This window comes from Botrytis deweyae, assembly GCF_014898535.1.
Source record: "Botrytis deweyae strain B1 chromosome Unknown BDEW_046, whole genome shotgun sequence".
Taxonomy (NCBI): domain Eukaryota; kingdom Fungi; phylum Ascomycota; class Leotiomycetes; order Helotiales; family Sclerotiniaceae; genus Botrytis; species Botrytis deweyae.
The window spans coordinates 17,115-36,645 of NW_024066253.1; the positions used below are offsets into that span (position 1 = coordinate 17,115).

Genomic DNA, 19,531 nt, shown 5'->3' on the forward strand with positions numbered 1-19,531 from the left:
AGACTCTCGAGTCATAGCTATCAATCTCAATTATCAATCTTCAAATCAGTTGGAGATCCACTGTGAATAGTACGGAAAAGAAAATCGGTCAGCATTCGTTTCAACGATACATGGATAGCACTTGGGAGCCTTGAGCAGCATGGAGGCAGAGTATGATCAAGTCAATTCTTTTACATACCTCAGATCCACAGCGGAGTACAGGTGGAGACAGTTTGTCCGATTGCGCCCCCCTCCCCCTCCCGCTACCACCTCGTAGGGGTAGCGATGGTGCAACAGGAGTGTGATAGAACGGCAAGTCCGGCATATCATTTGTTCCTAGGATGCAGCGGAAGACCATTGAGGGCCAATTAGATACGGCCAAGGCGACTCCACTTTGAGTTATGTCATCGACTTCGTGATACAATGTAACATTCGTATTTTTGTATGCTTGCCAGTGGTGCCAGGCCTAGTATTATTCATCCGAATATGCTTACTCTGTAGATTGTATTAGATAGGCAATAAAATTCCATAAATTATTTTCAACCACAACTGAGTGCCGCTGTCTAACGATGTTATCGATTAATGTTTCGAATTGATATGGATTGTTTAAAGATTGAGTTGATATAAGCTACCTATTGAAATGAATTGTAAAGGAAAACGCAGGAGCTAATCAGGAGATACTTCTTGTGCACTAGCACTATCGCAAGGCCCCACACAGAATAATTCTTCGTAAGGGTCAATGACATGATAAGCACAAATGGAAATAGACAAAGTATGGAGACTAATTATCAGCTCTTATGAAACGTGATAAAAGCACGTAATCCGTAAGGTTCATGAAGATATACGATTTAGGAAAGAAAGTGGATGGATTATTGAACGAAAAGGTCAGGTCATCTGGTGTCCTTACCTAGCTTACCAAACCAAAAGACCTGCATTTTGCTAACCCCGCAATAAATGGGATAGAATTTGATCCAAAGGCGACGCGAGCCTCGGCTTTAAGCCTTTTGACCTAGACCGCATCCACACATTTCCTCGCGACAGATTGACGATTTCTCAATCAATATCTGGTCGGGATTCCGACACAGGCCTCTATACAATTGGATTGTATGAATACTACCAATACAATAGGAAGCTGTTTCCCCTCCACCCATGAGTGATCGATTGCTTAGATCATACAAGCCAAACCCAATATTGACATATGTTTTTTAAACCCCTGCACAGGGTGAAAATCGAAAATGGTACCCGTCGTAGGAACCTCTTTCTTCGTAGAGATGCACCCATTATCAACTAGTGGTCTAGGGTGGGGATATGTCACATAAGGAAGGTTGCAGAAAGATTACTGACTTCAGACTGGATGTCTGTAATTATGTTGCTTTTGGATGCATCCTCATTTCTGCTTTATACAGCACAGTAAGCACAGAGCAATGTGTCAAGAGCGTCAAAGTTGGCGAAGAGAAGATCTGTTTCCTCTAGTTCCGTCAATTCCTTTTGCACATACACTTCAATGCTTTTCCAGCAAACGAGCATTATCGGGCCTACAGCTGCCATAATATCGGCTGTAGTCTGCTATGTCATCGTCTTATCTGTCTATCGTCTGTTTCTACACCCTTTGGCCAAATTTCCAGGTCCTAAGCTCGCTGCTCTTACGAAGTGGTATGAATTCTACTTCGACCTGCTGAAAGGCCATGGGGGGCAATTTGCCTGGGAAATACAGCGAATGCATGAAATATATGGTAAGTGAAATGCTGCCGACTTCAATCATAATCAATATCGACATCGATAAAAGCTAACTGACTAGGACCTATTGTTAGAATAAATCCATTTGAGCTCCACGTACAAGACCCTGACTGGTTTGACACACTGTACGCTGGAAATCCTACCAAACGGGACAAATATCCGCCAGCTGCAAGTATGGCTGGCGCACCTCTGGGCAGTGAGTAGTTGTCGAATTTGGAGATAATCAATCTTATCTAACCACCCGTCGCAGCTTTTGGCACAGTTGAGCATGATGTCCATCGAAAACGTCGCGCTGCCAATAGTCATTTACTCTCTACACGTGCAATATTCGATGCTCAACCTCTAATACTAGACCAAGTACGAATTCTCTCAGACCAATTTGAACGGTATTTGAATACGAAAGAAATAATTGACCTTCGCGTTACTTTCCTGGCCTTCACCACAGATACAATCACAAGATATGCGCTCGGGGAAAGTAAAGATCTTCAAGAAAACAAGACACTTGCAGTCGACTGGAGCGCAACAATAAGGGCTGTTGCCAGAATAACACCGCTGATGAAGCAGTTTCCCTGGATGATGACCGTAGCTCTTTACATTCCTATCGACATTCTAAGATTCTTCATGCCTGAACTATCCAGACTAGTGCAGTATCATGCTGTGAGTGTTATATCTTGGATAAAGCAATTCACTTCTCAGGACTGATATGATGGTCCCATACTATAGGAAATGCGAGCTTTTGCCGAGCGATTTTTATCCCAGCAACAGGCGAGCCAAGAAAAGCCGAAAATTCACGAAACTCCTTCTATCATGGCCTTGTTTCAATGCATATCAGATAGCAATCTACCAGTTCATGAGAAATCGGCAAAACGCCTTGCTCACGAAGCAGTTGTAGTGATATCCGCAGCAGCCGAAACCACATCTCGCGCTCTGAGCATCACCATGTTTTATACACTGTCTGACCCTCAAGTTTTGAGACGACTACGGGATGAAATAGATATAGCAATGCCTGATTACTCCATCTTACCATCCGCAAAAGCTTTAGAAGAGCTTCCTTACTTGGTATTATATAGTCATTCAATCCTTTCATTCGAGCTACAACTCACCAAATTAGGTTGCAACCGTCAAGGAGGCATTACGAATATCTGCAATTATCACATCAAGAATGCCATTAATGGCTCATACTGAGCTGGCCTATAAGAATTGGAAGATACCAGTAATGGCAAGTCGTACATTTTTGTTTTGTAATCGAGAAACTGGTTGGCTGACTCATTATAAGACGCCTACGAGCATGACGATTCATGATATCCTACTTGATTCTAATATATATGAGAATCCACACAATTTTAATCCAAATCGCTGGTTGGGGGAAGATCCCGTCCCAGAACGTTACTTTGTGCCCTTTGGGAAGGGTACTCGGATGTGTCAGGGAATGAGGTATGCTCCTGCTACAATTTTCCCTTTTGGCCGAGCCTCATCGAGACTGACTTCTGGCAACTTCTCAAGATTTGCCTATACCGAGTTATACGTAGTGTTAGCTACATTGCTCAGAAGGTATGAACTACAGCTACATGATACTTTGCGAGAACGGGACGTTGAATCTGTCCGGGATTGTTTTATCGGAGAGCCATATCCAGATAGTCTTGGGGTCAGAGTAAAGATCCTTGGCAAAAGACTGTAAAAAGTTAAATTTGACGATGAATTCTGTGGAAGTGCTGTTGCATGATCGATCATGAAGCGCGACGCCGGGAGGTTGCATATAGATCCCTAAATTGGCATTTTCTCACAACCCGCTTGATGACATATCGTAACAGGCGGAAATTTCTCTGCTCTTAGACGGATGTAAATCTCGTATTTTTCAACAGTTCTGTCACTTGACAGATGTCCAAATTTGTTATTCATGATTCAGTGATGTATTTGGTAGTTGATAAATTTATACCGGAGGCTCGATATACCAATAAAAATCGTAGTCAACACCGCAATGATAAATTACTCCTCAGCCGTCTGATCAGAGTGATGGAAAACACCAAACTAGCCCTGCTTTTTCGACATAATCAAAGTAACTTACTCAAGCACGAGTCACTTTTGCTCCACATCACCGACAGGTTTCCCCCTGGTAATGCCCTTAAATTCGTGCTCCACACTTTGTGCTCTGTCGGAGCACCTTCCCAAAAGTCTCATGCAGTGATTATTCACGCCGCACATGTCGCTGCATGATTGTAACATCATGCTCCATATTGTATTGATGAATCTCTTAGCCATTCCTACCCTGCAGGAACTTGCAGAAACACCCTGATACCGGGCGAAAAGTAAGCTTGAGTTAGCTGACGAACTATTAATGGCTTTGGCAAGCACTTCCCACATTTAAAGACCTTGAAGGCTGGAACCCCTTGGAATCTTCGAATCTGTCAAATAAGGCTCTTCAACATGAATCTTATCATGAAGGCCAATGGCAACGGATCACTTGAGAAGCTCCCCGTTGATTTCGATAACTTCACTAATGGAAAGGACGCGGATATAATTTGTCCAATAAAATACATTTACGATTATCTCCCTCAGAAGCCAAAGTGGCTGCAGGCACAACAAGTCACTCTCAATGACGTGCTGCAACTACAATCAGTCGAGATACAGGGAGATACCAGAAACAATAGAATTTCCATCTACCCTGGAGCTGCTCATCTGCCAGTTCACACTGGGCTGGGAAATTTTCGCCAGAGCAAACACTGGGAAGCAAACGAGAGGGCGACGACAGAGTTACTCGAGTTATTTGCGCAGGATCAACACTGCAAGGATGCAATGCTAACCAATGGACAATCTATGGCAACTCTTGCCAAACACCAGCTCCGAACTCCCGTTTTGGATACATATAGTCGCTTTAGCATTTACATGTTTGCTGATGCGGATGAGAAACGAATCCAGCTTCTGGCTCAAAGCGTTATTTTGATCTTCATATTTGATGGTAAGCCATATTTCCTAGTCTCCACTTATGCTCTTTAGGCCTACTCTCACAATCCTTAGACATGTGGGAAAATGCATCCTCGGAATTTGTAAGTAGCCATCCAAGCATAATGTTGAAGTCATCAAGCTTATTGCTCGAAGACCAGCCAGGTGCGAGATGATTTCATTGGACGTATCCAAGGCAACGTCTCCAAGTCTATAGCAGACACTCCACTACAGAGACGAATGCATGAAATTAGACAAGGATTCTTGGACGGGGATGAGGAAGATGGAGGAAATGCAGGTGCAGAGGTACTTCAAGAACTCATTGATTTTTGTCGTCATGAGCACCCTGAGGAATTTTCATCTGTACGGGAATACCTTGATTACCGTTATGATGACATTGCAAATAGGTAAAAGCAAACATTCCAAGTTTCTTAGTTTTTCTGACAATCGTTCTGATCAGATTCACGTGGGCATGCACCAAATTCTCTCTCCATTTGAGGGTTGACCTACATAGTCCAAAACTTCGTCGACTATTCGGCTACCTTGGTGATCAAATCTCTATTGCCAATGATATTGCTTCGTACGACAAAGAAGCAAAGCAATTTCTTGAAGGAAGAGCGAAGGAGATGATTAATCTAGTACATACTACTATGCAGGTCAATTGTATCAATGATGTCACAGCAGCAAAGTCAATGGCTTATGCTATCCAACTCTGGACCGAGAATGAGATTTTAGAAGAGCTGAGAGCCCTGAGTCGCCAGGGACAACTCAGCGCTGAGGAATGGAGATTGGTGGATGGGTGTTTGGTTGCTGCTTCAGGCAATCTTTTGACTTCAATTGTGATATCTAGGTATGGGGGTGAGGAGGCAAAGGTAGCCTTGTGATATACAGAACCCATAGAAGTTTGTGAATCCGAATCTAATGATTTTATCACTTTCAGCTATTATGAAGCCTCTTTATTAATCTTTCTACCTCAATATTATCTACGATAATTGTAACATAAGGCTAGCAAGTAGGTGTCTTAGGGTCGACCGAAGATGCGCGTGTTATCCTCTAGACTGCTGACTTAGAACATCTTAAGTGGTTCGTATATCTTTATAGTTATAAATAATTCAATAGGTGATATTGTAATTTAAAGCCTTTATATTGAATCTGAAAACTGAAATATATTAGGAAAATAACAAAATCTCAAATATATTTCGGTCTTTTTCTCATATAAAAATAACTATAGACTGATTTCAAAAATATTGTTATATTTTATCTCCTAAAATGAGATAAGTTTATAAGTAATTTCTAAATAAATCTTATATAATTCATAATTAGAAAATATAACAAATCAAAATCTCGATATTTATCAAAAAGATAAAAGTATATATAAGATTGTATAGAAATTGAAAAATTATTTATTTCTTTTTATTAAAATAATAATCTCTTTATAATTTTCGTTAAAAAAACATAATATAGGAATGAGAATTCGCTAATTCCTGATGTTCTGATTGGTCAATAGATGCCTGTATAAGCGAGGTGTCCTTTGTTGACAGTCTAGGGGATAGCCCACTCGCCGACTCCGAGGGTACTCAACATACATCTTTATGCAAATCAGACACAATACCTTGTGACCTTGCCTAATAAATATTTCTTGAATTCATAATTAGAGTCATTAGTACAAACATTCTCCTATCACACGAAGTATTTTCGACGCAAAAGACGACTCAAAACATTATAAGCAGTGAGTTGCGACGTGATCAGATATCCACAAACAACTCATATAATCTCCAATAGACAGTGAAAAATCGCATTCAATGCGGAGTCTGTTGCTGACAGTTTTTTGACAGTTGATATCAATCGAATACGGCCTCTGAGTTAATGAAATATGCCTCTGGTAGAACTCAATACTGGAACCAGTGATTGGCACGACGTCAAATATGCTGCCTTAATATTATGGAGAGCCTCTCAAATTCCAGATATCATTGCTCTACAGAGCGATCTTCGCAACTACGATACAATTTCCGCCTCAAAAATTATTGATATTCACACCGGTATCAATCAAACTCGCAAAGCTATTCTTGTCAATGACCAGGATACAATCACCATTGCCTTTGAAGGGTCAACAGATGATGAGATTCTGGTAAACCTATGGACTGATGGTAAGGGTCCGAACTGGTGGGATCTTCCATATCCTGTATATGTTGATGGGAATAGAGTCCACAGTTTCTACTTGGACATGTGGAACGGAATGAAAGCTGCTGTATTCTCCGCTCTCGATGACGCAGTCACTACAATGCAGGATCATGACATAGTACCAAAGAAATTAATTATTGCTGGATACTCCATGGGCGGAGGGGTGAGCACGTAAGGTCTCAATTTTTTGCATCATATGTCTAGAAAACAAGCTAATAGGTGATTTGTAGTCTGGGATTCACGAGCATTGTTGAACATGTCCGCCACACCTATGGCTCTCAATGTTCATCTCCTCAAGACTGGGCGTCCGATGACAACCTTGGGTCACTTATCCAACACCTCACATTTGCAAGTACGGGAGCAGGGGACATGGGCTATCTCACATTGCTCAATGAATATTACGAGCGATACCAGATCCGAGCTTGGGACTTTTTGAATCATTGGGATCGGACACCTCTTGCTCCTCCGTATTATTTTCGAGATTGGAGAGGCCATCGTTACATCTTGCCTCAAGAGGTGACTTGTAATTTTGGGGCTGAATTTGGTCCGATAGGCCATTTGATTCAGGGGTATTATAAAGCTGCGGAGTGGATGGCCAAGTATGGGTTGGATCAGGTAAAGACAGCCTACCGCAGTGGTTATGCTTAAATGGTTCAAGCGTTGACATTAGTATAACGTTCTACTGTGTCTGACGTGAAGTTAATGGTGCATATAACAGTATAATAGCCACTTTGACCTACGACGGTGGGTGTTGTATGGAAGAAAAAACGTAGTTTTCATGACTCTACGTACTTTTTGGTCATTTGATTGTCTCTTTCAATTCAACACGCGATTATTCAACAATTGCCGTGGATGATTTTTCATTGGAAGGATCATTGCATCTATCGGAGCTTTTCCTATATTCACAAAGATGAGTCATTACAGTATTGCGAATCTTCATAACATTCCTGAATCGATACTAAGGACTGGAATCAATGACTCACCCTCAACTACAAGAACGTCGACGAGTAAATTATAATTTTACTAAAGTAGAAGAGAAAGCAGATTTAGACAAATTTTCGATATAAATAGATGAGAACTCGCACCTCGATTGACTGCTGTGGGGTTATGGCAAACGCTCCTCGATGTTTGTTGGAGAACTCGAGGCGCATCAACTTACGCAATGTTAATCAGGATCGAAGAAGTATTCTGATCGCGTTTATGATTTCTGAACAGCTCTTAGGAAGATCTCAAGCTTGTTGAGAGGCGGTTTTAACTAATGGAGAATATGCGGATTAGATATGGCATTGAAGAATTCCAATTTTATAACTTCGATCAAATGAAATTATAATAGTCGTTTGAAGTACTAGTATGGTAGTCACTTGAGCTCATCGCCAATCGACACAACAGAGGCAAGTAGCACTCTTTTTCATGCCTCCAAGTTTCTTTCTGTTTGATTTCGTGTGTCGAAAAGTTGGGATGTTATTACCATAACTCTTTGGACGAGATCCGTCAATGATTGTGGTAGCATATACCTACCTAGAAGGAAATGGGGTCTTTTTAGGTCCGTTATACACTAGTTGTGCAGCCGATGTGTATAGGATTAAATGGCTACAACTGATTCAATAAAAAGCTCACAAGCAGTGGATGAAATGCTGCAACGGATACAATGGATTTTACGGATGCAATGGATTCTACGGATGTGGAACGGATGCGATTCTTGAAACTCTAAATGCTGACTAATATATGGAATTGAAGCTATTCAGAATACGCCCATTCTACAGGGAGTTCAATCAATCATCATCTGCGTATCAATCATCACACCCCCCTGTACCTCGTGTGACGCCACCAGAGTGAACTTTGGCTAATTCGAATTATTCTGAATTCAAAAATCTGAATTGTGTTGATTCTGAAGCTTTATAGCGATAGCGAGTAAGCGCCAGCTAGCTTAGCATAACTTTTATGCATTGCCCCATCAATATCGCGCGGCAATTGGCTAGGAGGAGGAGGAAGCATGTGAGAGGTTCAGATATAACTGTATAAAGCCTTAAATCCAAGGCACACCAGATTAATCCCTGTAACTGTTATCTTCTTCAACCACTTTTCATTTATTTCAGCATTCTTATTTAAATCTGAATTCTTTTATACTAGTTGAATCAATCTAAGCTGAATCGACTTTACATCCATTGCGCATCCGATTTAAAACTTGCATCCGTTGTAGGCTAGATTCTATATTGCAGGGGGTGTTGCAACCACCATATATGACCCCCATTCCCTATACGGTAGCTAGGCTAGATACCTAATGTCGACAGTTGTTGACTTCTTTCTGTTTGGAGGACAATATAAAGACGTGGTGTAACAACAATGCTACCAATCAAACTTGAATATTGTATTGTTTCAAGATTCACCACCCCAGTACTATTTCAGTACTACCCCAGATTTTTGTGTTGCCTACTCAGGCAGGAAGGAAGCGGGTGAATTCTTTTTATGACTACCTACCTACCTATCTTACTCACTGCCAACCACCTCAAATCAATCGATCCAAAAAGACAATTGAATTGATCAATTTCAACATTACACTATGTCGGCCTTCTGCAGCCTCTGTCAAAGGTCTTTTAAAGATCAAAGAAGTTTAGAACAACATGTCGATAACTCATCGGTTCACAAGAATTCTATTCAAGGCAAAATCAATGTTTTCCATCCAGTCGGATTCAACCATGCAAAATCTGGACAAACGCCATATCAACAGGCAACTCCTTCTCAATCTATCCAAATAAATTATGGTCACAATAATGGCGCTTCTTTATATTTGAATCATACAGTTCCAGACGGATATTATCAGCTTCCGACCCCAGTTATCTCCACTCACACTCCAACCCAAATTCCTAGTTCTACTGTCGCCATGATTGTACCAGTCGTAGAATCACTCTGGTCAACGTTTCATGAATCTGAGTCTCGGATGGTGCTAGACACATTATCTTCTCATTGCCATTCGCGGGAAGATCTCCAGGCCAATAATTACATTACACAACCATATAATAAGTCGGACTATGTCGATTCTCGAAAATGCAAGCGTTGTAACGGCAAGTTTTCCGTGCTTGATTTTAGTTTTGAAAATTTAAACTGACTTGATTATAGTTCGAGAACTAAAAGTTGATTACGAAAAATCATGCACCTTTCATCCATACAAGCGTAACAAGTGGGTACGTATTTATTCTTTGAGATGTGACGAAAATTTCTGCCAGGATTATACTGATAATTCAAACTCTGCAGAATGTCAAAAAGCCTTACAAATGCTGCAGGATCAACGGAACCGAACCAGACTCCCACGGTTGCCAGACTTTGCCAATACATGATTTTCAATTTCCCTTGAGATCATTCAGACACCAGGACTTTCAACAGACTCCAGCCGCTTCTAATGAACCCAAACATCTGGCGGTTGTCATCGATTGTGAAATGGCAGGAGTAGCCGGTGGTGGTGGTGGTGGTGAACCGATCCTGCTCTGCGCAGTCGACTTCGTTTCAGGTGCAGTGATTCTTAATCATCTCATATGTCCGAAAGAGCGCATTAATGATATGAGATCATCCATCCATGGCATAAGTATACACACTCTCAATGAAGCTGTCTCACGAGGTCAGGCACTGGATGGTTGGGAAGAGGCCCGATCCAAGTTGTGGGAGCTTATAGATGCTAACACAATCCTCATCGGTCATGCTTTGGAAAACGACCTGGATGCACTGAGAATGATACACCCCCGAGTTGTGGACTCCGCGATTCTTGCAAAAAAAGAAGTTGGCTTCAATCGAACTTGGGGGTTGTCAACAATGTGCTCTGAACTTCTCAAATTGGAGATTAGAAAGAACAAAGGTGCCATTCACGACTGCTTGGAGGATGTTCTAGCTACACGAGAAGTTGTGATATGTTGTACGCAGAACAAAGATGCTTTCCAAAACTGGGCCAAAATTAAGGAGATTGAGGAAGCGAAGTTGCAGAAGGAACGAGAAGAGAAACGAGAAATCTCACGCAAGAAAAAAGAAGAAGAATGCAGAGTAACTCAAAATGATTGAACACCGGAGATGGCTCAATCATTTCATCCTTGCTAACGCTTGATAATCAAGGAATCTCGTGTGGTCTTGGTACTGGATTCTTTTCATATCGCAAACGTCCGCATACTGGGTATGGTCTTTTGGGGAAGTTAGGTTGAGTGGAATTGCATATATTTAAAGCTGGCACTTTCGGGTTTCACGCAGGTCGTAGTCTTATAAAATTCAGAAATTCAAAACTTATGACTTTTCCCATACCCCTCTTCACTTATTGATAATACTCCGAATGTTGCCTCGTGCCTCGCCATTGACTATAAGTTTTCAATAGTTACTATGTAGTTATACTCCTATAAAAGACTGGTCATAACAAAAACGGCGCTGGTTTAGTCAGATTCAACTATTGAAAGTATCTTAATAATAATCAAGTACAGTTAAGTAGACTATTATACCTAAAAAAGAAAGATCTTCTATTAAAAGTATGTTCGATATAATCCATCAAGGCCCTTCTTATATTAATAAATAGATAGCATTATTATAATTTATTAATTTCATATCTTTATTTAATCTCTAGATTTAGAAATATTTAATATTTAGTAAATTATTCCACGAGACTTAGGTCTTTTAATACTAAACACTTTAATATATATAAATGAGAAATAATACTTAATATTTAATTTATATTATATAATGATTAAGTTTAATAGAAATTATCTCTATAATCAATTTGTAGTAATGATTATTTACTGATTGAAACTTTCTTATTTTCGAATTTTATATATGATTATAAAAAGAAGGTCTATATATTCTTATATAATATCAATCAAAAAGATTCAATAAATTATAAATTTTTTAAATAAAGACTGATTTTCGAAAAGATTTCAAATATACAGAAATAAAAAGCTTGAATAATGACTATTTTTAGTACGTTTTTCTGCTTCGGCCCTTTTTCTATCTAGTACTATATAACTGAAACATCAAATTTATAAATCTATAATAATCAGGTTTTATAGATGACGAAGAATGAAAAGAGATTATACTAAAGAATTAAAATGAAGTTAAAGAATAACAAGGTGAAACGATTAAACGCTAAAATTTAAGTCTACTAATACATAATCAACTAATATTTCGATATAACTCAAGCTTTCATTTCATACTATATCATTCTCATTAAGACATGAACTGCTTTGAATCTGAAAGTCTCGCGATTCAGGGTTCCTGTTGCGCGTCATACATGAAGAAAAATGACAAATGTAATCAATAGTAAAGCGCTTTCTGCCACCATTCACATTGCCCCCTTACTAAAGGATCAACAGAGATAGTTCCCAAAAACGATGAGTTAATACTCAAAACATTCGATTCGCTTCCATATTGAGGAAAATCAGGAACCCTTCTTCCATTCGGAGTACCAGTAGTCACAAAATTCACAATGTAATCTTGAAGAGAAAGTGCCGCACCTCCAAATACAGGTTTCCCATCCCATGTAACACTCCCCGGACCATTATAGAATGTATATGCAACATCATCTGCATGTAATGCTGGAGGTACATCAAATGAATAAACGTATGACTTGTTTCCGACTTTAGCATTCAGGTATCTCGTATTGCATGCAAAGCAGGACTCTGCACTGGTAACAGCCGCTCGCATCATTTCACTCGTATAACCATATTTCCCATCGAATTGGTCGGGATAAAGGGCGAAAATGTCATAAATTAACAATTCGGGAGCCCTTGGAAACAACCATTTAAGATTGGCAACATAATCTGCTTGGTTCAAAATATATGGTGAAGTGAACAAAACACCTTCTTGATCATTTCCTCCTATCATTAATGCCAGAGAAGTTTGAAAATTCTTATCCGCTAGAACTTGACCAGGGAGTGCTGGTACAAAGGTTCCATCGACAGTTGGACCGAATGTATAAAGGCCATAAGGAGAATTTGCAACGATAAAATCATTGACTTTAGCCAATGTCCTAGTATCCACTGTTCGTAAATCATCAATAGTTGTAATCGATCTATTTGAAAAGCTACTTGCGTCGTTCAAGACGTGATGTGAGATTCTTTCTTGTTGATAACTTCCTGGATTTGGCTGGAACCCCGGACTTTGTAGGATAGCTTGTTGAAATGGTGGGGGACCTCTCATTCCACCATATGCAGTTATTTGATGTAGTATAGATCCACCACCGGCCGATTCACCCATGACAGTAACTCGGTTCTTGTCGCCTCCAAATAAGTAAATAAACTCCTGGACCCATTCTAAAGCTAGTCGTTGATCAAGCAGACCTGCATTTGCATCTCCATCGGCTTTCAAAAGTGGTCCACCTAAGAAGCCCTATAAAATTAGCATGTTTATGTAAGAATGATCATGATTATACTAACATAAAGACCAAGTCTGTAGTTTATGGAAACATAGACGAACTCTTCCTTTAATACCATTGAATTCTCGATTAATCCTGCAGGATTAGTTTCATGCTTGTATCCACCAGTAAAGCCGCCACCATCAATCCAAACTAGAACAGGGGCACTTGGTTCATCATCGCATGTCTCAATCTTTGAACTTTTATCGAAAATCGTAGTAGGTACCATCACGTCTAAAAATAAACAGTCTTCGGATTGACTGGCATCATGTAAAGGCGGATTGTTTATATCGAACCATTCGTGCTTTATCTCATCTAGAGGGACCTTATTAATATACTGCCGTGCTGTCTTTAACCAATAAGGATGTGCTCGGTAGCATGATCTTGCTTCTTGACCGGTATTTATAGTTCGATTGGCAGTTCGCGGAGGGATTGGTCTGGAAAATCGTAGTGGCCCAACAGGAGCTTCTCCATACCGAATATTTGAAAAGTTATAGTATCTTCCATGGCTAGTTGTCGTGGAAATGTTAGCTTTGAGAAGGACACGATTAAGAGGTCAGCAACATACTTCAATAGTAGCTTGATTGACAGAATATCCCAAATCAACTACAGGTAATGACTTTCGTGTTGCAGCAGCGAAAGATGCCGAGATGACAAGGAGAAGGATGAACATAGCCATCTTAGCTAGAAGATTTTTTGAATTTGGTAGAAGTTACTCAGTCAACAAGCATAGAGTAAATTAAAAGGAAACAATAATCCTAGAACAACAGTGATGTTAAAACGTGCTGGAATGAAAGCATAGAATGTGGTTGAATACAACGTGGATCGGGAATGCTGTGTGGTATGGAAGGTTGGCAATTTAAAGCATTCCTATGGAAAAAGTCGCTCGTAGTTTTGAGCATGCTAATAATTTCTAAATGGAATTATTGAGATGAATGAACACATCGGAGGCAACTATGCATGATGCACATAGGCATCCTCTGAACAGCTTATCTTTCTGTGCAAAATTCCTGATGATTTGATATGATGTTTCTGCAGCCTCAGTAAAGGTTCAATTGTCAAATATTACTTTGTATGTTAGAAAATAATGATACCCTGTGGCGAAGGATTCATGAATCACCCAAGACACCTTTTCCCAATGCCCTCAAGCTGCTTTCATACCTTCCTGGACTATGGTCCAACAGCATACTTCCCCCAAATCTGACTTCACCAAACCTCTTCTCTACATCCCTCACGTACTTTAATACACTTCTAGTTGCTGGTTTACCCAATCCATCTTCTCCTCTATCATTTTTTCCATCGCTCATATCACTGTTCCTTGTGAAAGCACTTCGTTTCAAGACAGCCATGCTCTCAACTACAAAAACCTCTCCAGGTGGTACCAATTTATTGCTCAACATGCAAGCTCGGAGCGCCTTGAGTGCAGCATATGCCCACTTATCTTCCTCCTCTTCATCAGTTCCATGTCCAGATCGCCCATACCATCTTTCAGTAAATGAATTGCTCATTCCCGTCCATACTCTTCTCTTCACCTCACCTTTCGCACCCGAGTTGTCGTTCTTGAATGCAAGAGCAACTGCTTGAAGGTCGTGAAGTAAACCGAGGGAAAGATGAGGGACAAGATCATTACCATTGACGACTGTTGTGATGAGACCTCTAGTTGCAGATCTTAGAGATGGAGAAACCGTAGCAGGGGGACCATAAGCATAAACATGGATTGGACGACCCGGTGGGAGGTGTAGTGTTTGAGAAGAATTATCAGTAGCGTCAAGAGATGTGGATGAATGCTCGGGATGATAAGATGTAACGAATGATGTGCCGTAGCCAGCAGGTTCGGAAACCATTATAGCCAACAAAGTACTTACACCACCACCTAATGAATGCCCACACATAACCAGACCATAATCTGGAAACTCCTCAAGTGCTGCTTTTATTGTGGCCATAACACGGCCTCCACCGCCATGAAGAAGTCTACGGGCAGATGCATGAATCCCCTTATGGACTTTGTAAGCTTTACCACGCCAAACCAATTCATCATAATCACAAGTCATATCTGCGAGAACATCTTCAAATCCTAGAGTACCACGACATGTGAGAACTATAGCTTGTGATTGATGATCCAGTGATATATAGTGAACCATTGGAACACCAGTATTTGTGAGTCCACTAGAATCAGTTCCACCTTGAGGATCAACAAATGAAGAAAGAAGAATAGTGTCGGCAGGCAGTTGTGTATGAGACGAAAATGATTGATGTTCAAGATGATGTATAGCATTAAGCTCTTGTCTTGTGCTAGGATCTGAGATCCCCATTACTCGAAGAAAATTGGAGCCGTAAGAGGCAGACGCAAACTTGACGAAACGGGTAATGTTCTGTATGATGTGGCGCTTTGGAAAAGTGCCATCGATCTTACCAGTCCGCATCAGGGAATCTAATGCTTCCCTACCTTCAAATATGCCATTTTCTCTTCCAAAATTTGGGATGAGACAAATTTCTGAATTGTTTGTATTCAATGTAAATATGCTTTCTTCATTTGAATGCGTGCGTCGATGGCTTTTGGGTGTTGAAAGTGAACTTTCGAGGGTCATACCCCTCTCCGATCGTAACTTCATAGCATTATTCTGGCCCATGTAACGATTTCTTGGTGTTGCTGGGGAATGAGGACGGCCTTGGTCAAAAGAATGGATTGAATAAGTGTCAGTTTGAGAAACCATTGAGTCTTTTCGTTGTTCGTGGACCGTGTAATAACTGGTTCTGGAGGGAGTGGGTGGTAAATCAGGCTGAATCTTATCAAGATTTTCCGACGTCAATGGGATCTGATTTCCACGTAAAGGTGTTGAGGAGCCTGCGGTATTTCTTGGCCGCTTCTGTGGAATTGATAGATGGGCTGAGGTAGATCTAATTTTTGATGTATGAGTGGGGTCTCCCCATGTTGGACGAGGCCGAGGTGGAAGTTTGGGTTTGCTGTCTTCTTTACTTCCATCTTTGTTGAACAGATTGGATAACTTGGTACTAGATCTTCCCTTCAAGGCCTGGCGAAAAGAAGTTTTCTTATCTTGTCCTTCCACCGTTATTTCATCGGTCTTCGACTTTTTAGACATTTGATTATTCGAAATCGACTTTAGGAAAATCTGTTTAGAACTATCATCTGGTGAAGTTGGGCTGATAGGCTTTCTTGATCTCTTCTGATTTGCCAAGTTGTCGGAAACCAAAGAAGACATTTCCGTACTTACTATACATTTCTCATCCAAAACACCAGGAAATGAAAGCCTGGGTATTTTTGATTTGCTACCAGTAGTTCTCCGGGGGAGATTGACAGGCGAGTATTCGTCTTGTACAGGCAAACCATCGTCGATACAAGTCGCTTTGGGTATGTTTGAATAGGCGACGCTGCTAGGAGCGTCACTGTCCTGATCATCGCCCGAAATATTATCGCTTTCTACGTTCTTCTCAATAGCTTGGAGTAATTCTTGTTCTGCGATACTCGTATTCCGCAATCTATTTCCTACTATTCCATACACGACTCTATATCTCGGTACTGGTGTAATTTCTGGTTGTTTGCCCCCTGTGATTAGGTCCGCATTTTCAAGACGAATAGCATGTTCTTCCAATATCTCCACACCGGGAGGTGGCAAAAAAACAGGTGGCTCGAACCCTGAAACTTCGACGGTGATTGTTTTTATCGTTGTTGTGATGGTAGAGGTCGTGATGGAAACAGAGGCATCAGAAGGCAGTGACTTGATTAGCCTCTGTCTCAATACACTCTCCACCTTGTCCTCGCCAACATCAGCTTGACTTGGCTCCTCTCGTTCAATCGTCTCTAACAATTCACCGCCTCTTGTATTCATGAAAGACAATTTGGTGGGATCTCCTTGAAGGTCGGAGGAATCTCCTGATATCATACCGACCACATCCGCTCGCCGGCCATCATCAAGTACAACCACATCCCAAAGAATCTCCTCGTGTTTGTTCTCTCGACATTCCAGGTCAGTCAATTTGCGACACCATCTTTGTAATAATGCCAACCCACAAATACCCAGCAAAAGATCGCCTACACTAACCTTTTCTCCTTCCACTCCTGTGGCGGGGTTCTGAAACTCTCGGCGAATTAATGTAATGATGCTTGCTATTGCTCTCGAAGAATCAGTCGATCCAAGAATCGAATCCAGTGTACCAAGTAGCTGTTGTGAAATGTCTGTAGCAGAAGACAAAGCTACAGAAGAAAAATGAAAACTAGTAGAAGCAGCGAATGATATTCCTGTAATGGTGGCGTGTAGATTCGCAATACTTCGTTCCAGTAGCCCTTCTGCTTCCAACTTTCCTAATTCCCCAGTGCTTCGATTTGCAACGTCCTTTCCAGCACGATGTAGTATTCCCTCGATAATAGCTCTACTGACTTCTAACCCGGTGAGTGTTGTTACTCGTGCACCATCAATAGCAAGTCCCCCTATGAATGTGCCAAGTCGAATATAAAGAGAAGATGATCTCGTCACCAGGCTAACAGCAGTGGCAATAGGCGATGGAAGAAGCGTCGATTCTCGAATTATCTGCGGCAGACATTCATGGTACATCACTGCATTGTCCTCTGTTCCCTCTATCTCCTCTGCCTCATATGGCGGTCCTTCATCCAGAGCCTCTAGAGCTTGAGGCTCTAATTCTTTCAAACTCATCAATTATACTAGGCGTGGCAAATTGAGGTTTTCGATTAGGTCTCGGGAATTAAGACTTCCTCGACATCGATCCTACAAATTCATGATCGAAGTAAATGAAATTGAGGTCGTCGTACCTGATAGGACTGAATAATTATGGTACATATTATCTCCCATGATGTAGAATGAAGATCGTTGAATCGTGGCGGGGTGTTGACCATGGAACTTCAAGATCATTTGACATGTGATAATGCGTAGTGACCTTGGGAATGAAGTTGTGATAGCAACCATACATGATAGTGAAGAATGCGAAGATATTAATAAATCGTACCTACCTAAGGATGTGCACTCACAGTCTCGTAAAATAGAGACAGTTGCCGGTGTGGTACTGGTTTGACTGGAGTGTGACTTTCAAGAAACCTCCACCAGTGCTCCCTAGAATCAGACACTCTCGAGACACTCGACTTTAACATGATTCCTAGGATGACCGAGCGCAGGATTTTTAGTTTCCTGTCAATTTTGAGAATAATTAAAACGCCGCACTTTCGTAGATACTATGTGAGTATCGTATTGGTGAAGTAGAAGGATTCCTAACAGGTTAATCTAATCCTTCGTGTAAAATTGGAATGGTAATCAATTCCGTTGTGTCGACACCGCCCGCCCGTATTTATGTACAGCCACAGTTTCTGATCTCAGCCTCGTCTTTACAGCCTTCCATGTCAGCCACTTATGTCGCTTTATTCTAGCGGCTAACTTGCTTCAATTGCTGTAGCTCTCCATCACAAAAGTTCTAGATTCTAGAATTCTTTGGTACCGTCAATAACCCTCACATAATTTCCCCAACAAATCACAGACCGCATTTTCTCATACATGCGACAGGATGTCTGAAAGGGGTCAAGGTCAACACAGAGGTGGCGGACGTGGAGGTGGTAGAGGTCATGGTGAACACAGAGGTGGCAGGGGAGGTGGTAGAGGAGGTCATGGTGGGGAGAGGGGTGGACATGGCGGGGGAAATTTTGAGAAACCAAAGAAGGAGAATATCTTGGACCTGGGAAAGTACATGGATAAGCAGGTCACAGTCAAGTTTAATGGTGGCAGACATGGTACGTTATCGGTTGCATTGTTAAACTTGAAAGTAACTGACATAAATCCTCTTTAGTGAAGGGCACATTGAAGGGTTATGATGCTCTGATGAATCTGGTATTGGATGATGTAGAGGAGAAGCTGACTGGTAAAGTATATTTGTATTCTGCCAAACCCATTAACTGACTTGGTCTTTTCGCAGATGATGAAGGAACCGAAGCCTGGAGATCACTAGGTTTAGTGGTTGCAAGAGGAACCTTACTCATTGGAATTAGTCCCGTTGATGGCAGCGAAGAAATCGCGAATCCTTTCGTACAACAGGAAGAATGAGAAAAGGATAATAGGGTAGAAGAAAATTTCGGGTGAAAGGGAATGAAATCCACAAGAACATCTCAATGCGCTTCAGGGGAAAACCAAATACGCCCACATCAAACCCGATTGTTTACAAGCGCCACCTAAATGGATGCAGATATGATATCCCAAGGTCGTTGAGGTGAAAGATATCTTGGGAATGATACGAATATAACGAATGAAACATGACGTTGAATATCTGGGCTTTTATTAATCAGACGATGTGATATGGTGC

At 41.1% G+C, this 19,531-nt stretch overlaps 6 protein-coding genes across 6 annotated transcripts; 5 read left to right on the forward strand and 1 right to left on the reverse strand.

Moving 5' to 3' along the window:
• Positions 1–1,483: 1,483 nt before the first annotated feature.
• Positions 1,484–3,394, forward strand: EAE98_011244 (uncharacterized protein; the record flags this gene model as incomplete). Its single annotated transcript, XM_038958866.1, has 7 exons — positions 1,484–1,712; positions 1,778–1,912; positions 1,967–2,373; positions 2,440–2,775; positions 2,828–2,935; positions 2,993–3,150; positions 3,220–3,394. 7 exons carry the CDS (start codon positions 1,484–1,486, stop codon positions 3,392–3,394), a joined length of 1,548 nt encoding a protein of 515 aa, XP_038804706.1.
• Positions 3,395–4,140: 746 nt separating this feature from the next.
• On the forward strand, positions 4,141–5,615 carry EAE98_011245 (uncharacterized protein; the record flags this gene model as incomplete). The annotated part of the gene is made up of 4 exons (XM_038958867.1): positions 4,141–4,672; positions 4,732–4,760; positions 4,813–5,063; positions 5,117–5,615. 4 exons carry the CDS (start codon positions 4,141–4,143, stop codon positions 5,538–5,540), a joined length of 1,236 nt encoding a protein of 411 aa, XP_038804707.1. The 3' UTR covers positions 5,541–5,615.
• Positions 5,616–6,529: 914 nt separating this feature from the next.
• EAE98_011246 (uncharacterized protein) lies at positions 6,530–7,485 on the forward strand (the record flags this gene model as incomplete). The annotated part of the gene is made up of 2 exons (XM_038958868.1): positions 6,530–7,008; positions 7,068–7,485. 2 exons carry the CDS (start codon positions 6,530–6,532, stop codon positions 7,483–7,485), a joined length of 897 nt encoding a protein of 298 aa, XP_038804708.1.
• A 1,912-nt stretch (positions 7,486–9,397) lies between these two features.
• EAE98_011247 (uncharacterized protein) lies at positions 9,398–10,884 on the forward strand (the record flags this gene model as incomplete). The annotated part of the gene is made up of 3 exons (XM_038958869.1): positions 9,398–9,899; positions 9,955–10,019; positions 10,090–10,884. 3 exons carry the CDS (start codon positions 9,398–9,400, stop codon positions 10,882–10,884), a joined length of 1,362 nt encoding a protein of 453 aa, XP_038804709.1.
• A 1,230-nt stretch (positions 10,885–12,114) lies between these two features.
• On the reverse strand, positions 12,115–17,883 carry EAE98_011248 (uncharacterized protein; the record flags this gene model as incomplete). Its single annotated transcript, XM_038958870.1, has 3 exons — positions 12,115–13,188; positions 13,236–13,722; positions 14,375–17,883. The coding sequence occupies 3 exons, from the start codon at positions 17,881–17,883 to the stop codon at positions 12,115–12,117; spliced, it is 5,070 nt and encodes a 1,689-aa protein (XP_038804710.1).
• Positions 17,884–18,742: 859 nt separating this feature from the next.
• On the forward strand, positions 18,743–19,275 carry EAE98_011249 (uncharacterized protein; the record flags this gene model as incomplete). The annotated part of the gene is made up of 3 exons (XM_038958871.1): positions 18,743–18,965; positions 19,022–19,093; positions 19,148–19,275. 3 exons carry the CDS (start codon positions 18,743–18,745, stop codon positions 19,273–19,275), a joined length of 423 nt encoding a protein of 140 aa, XP_038804711.1.
• Between the last annotated feature and the right edge of the window lie 256 nt (positions 19,276–19,531).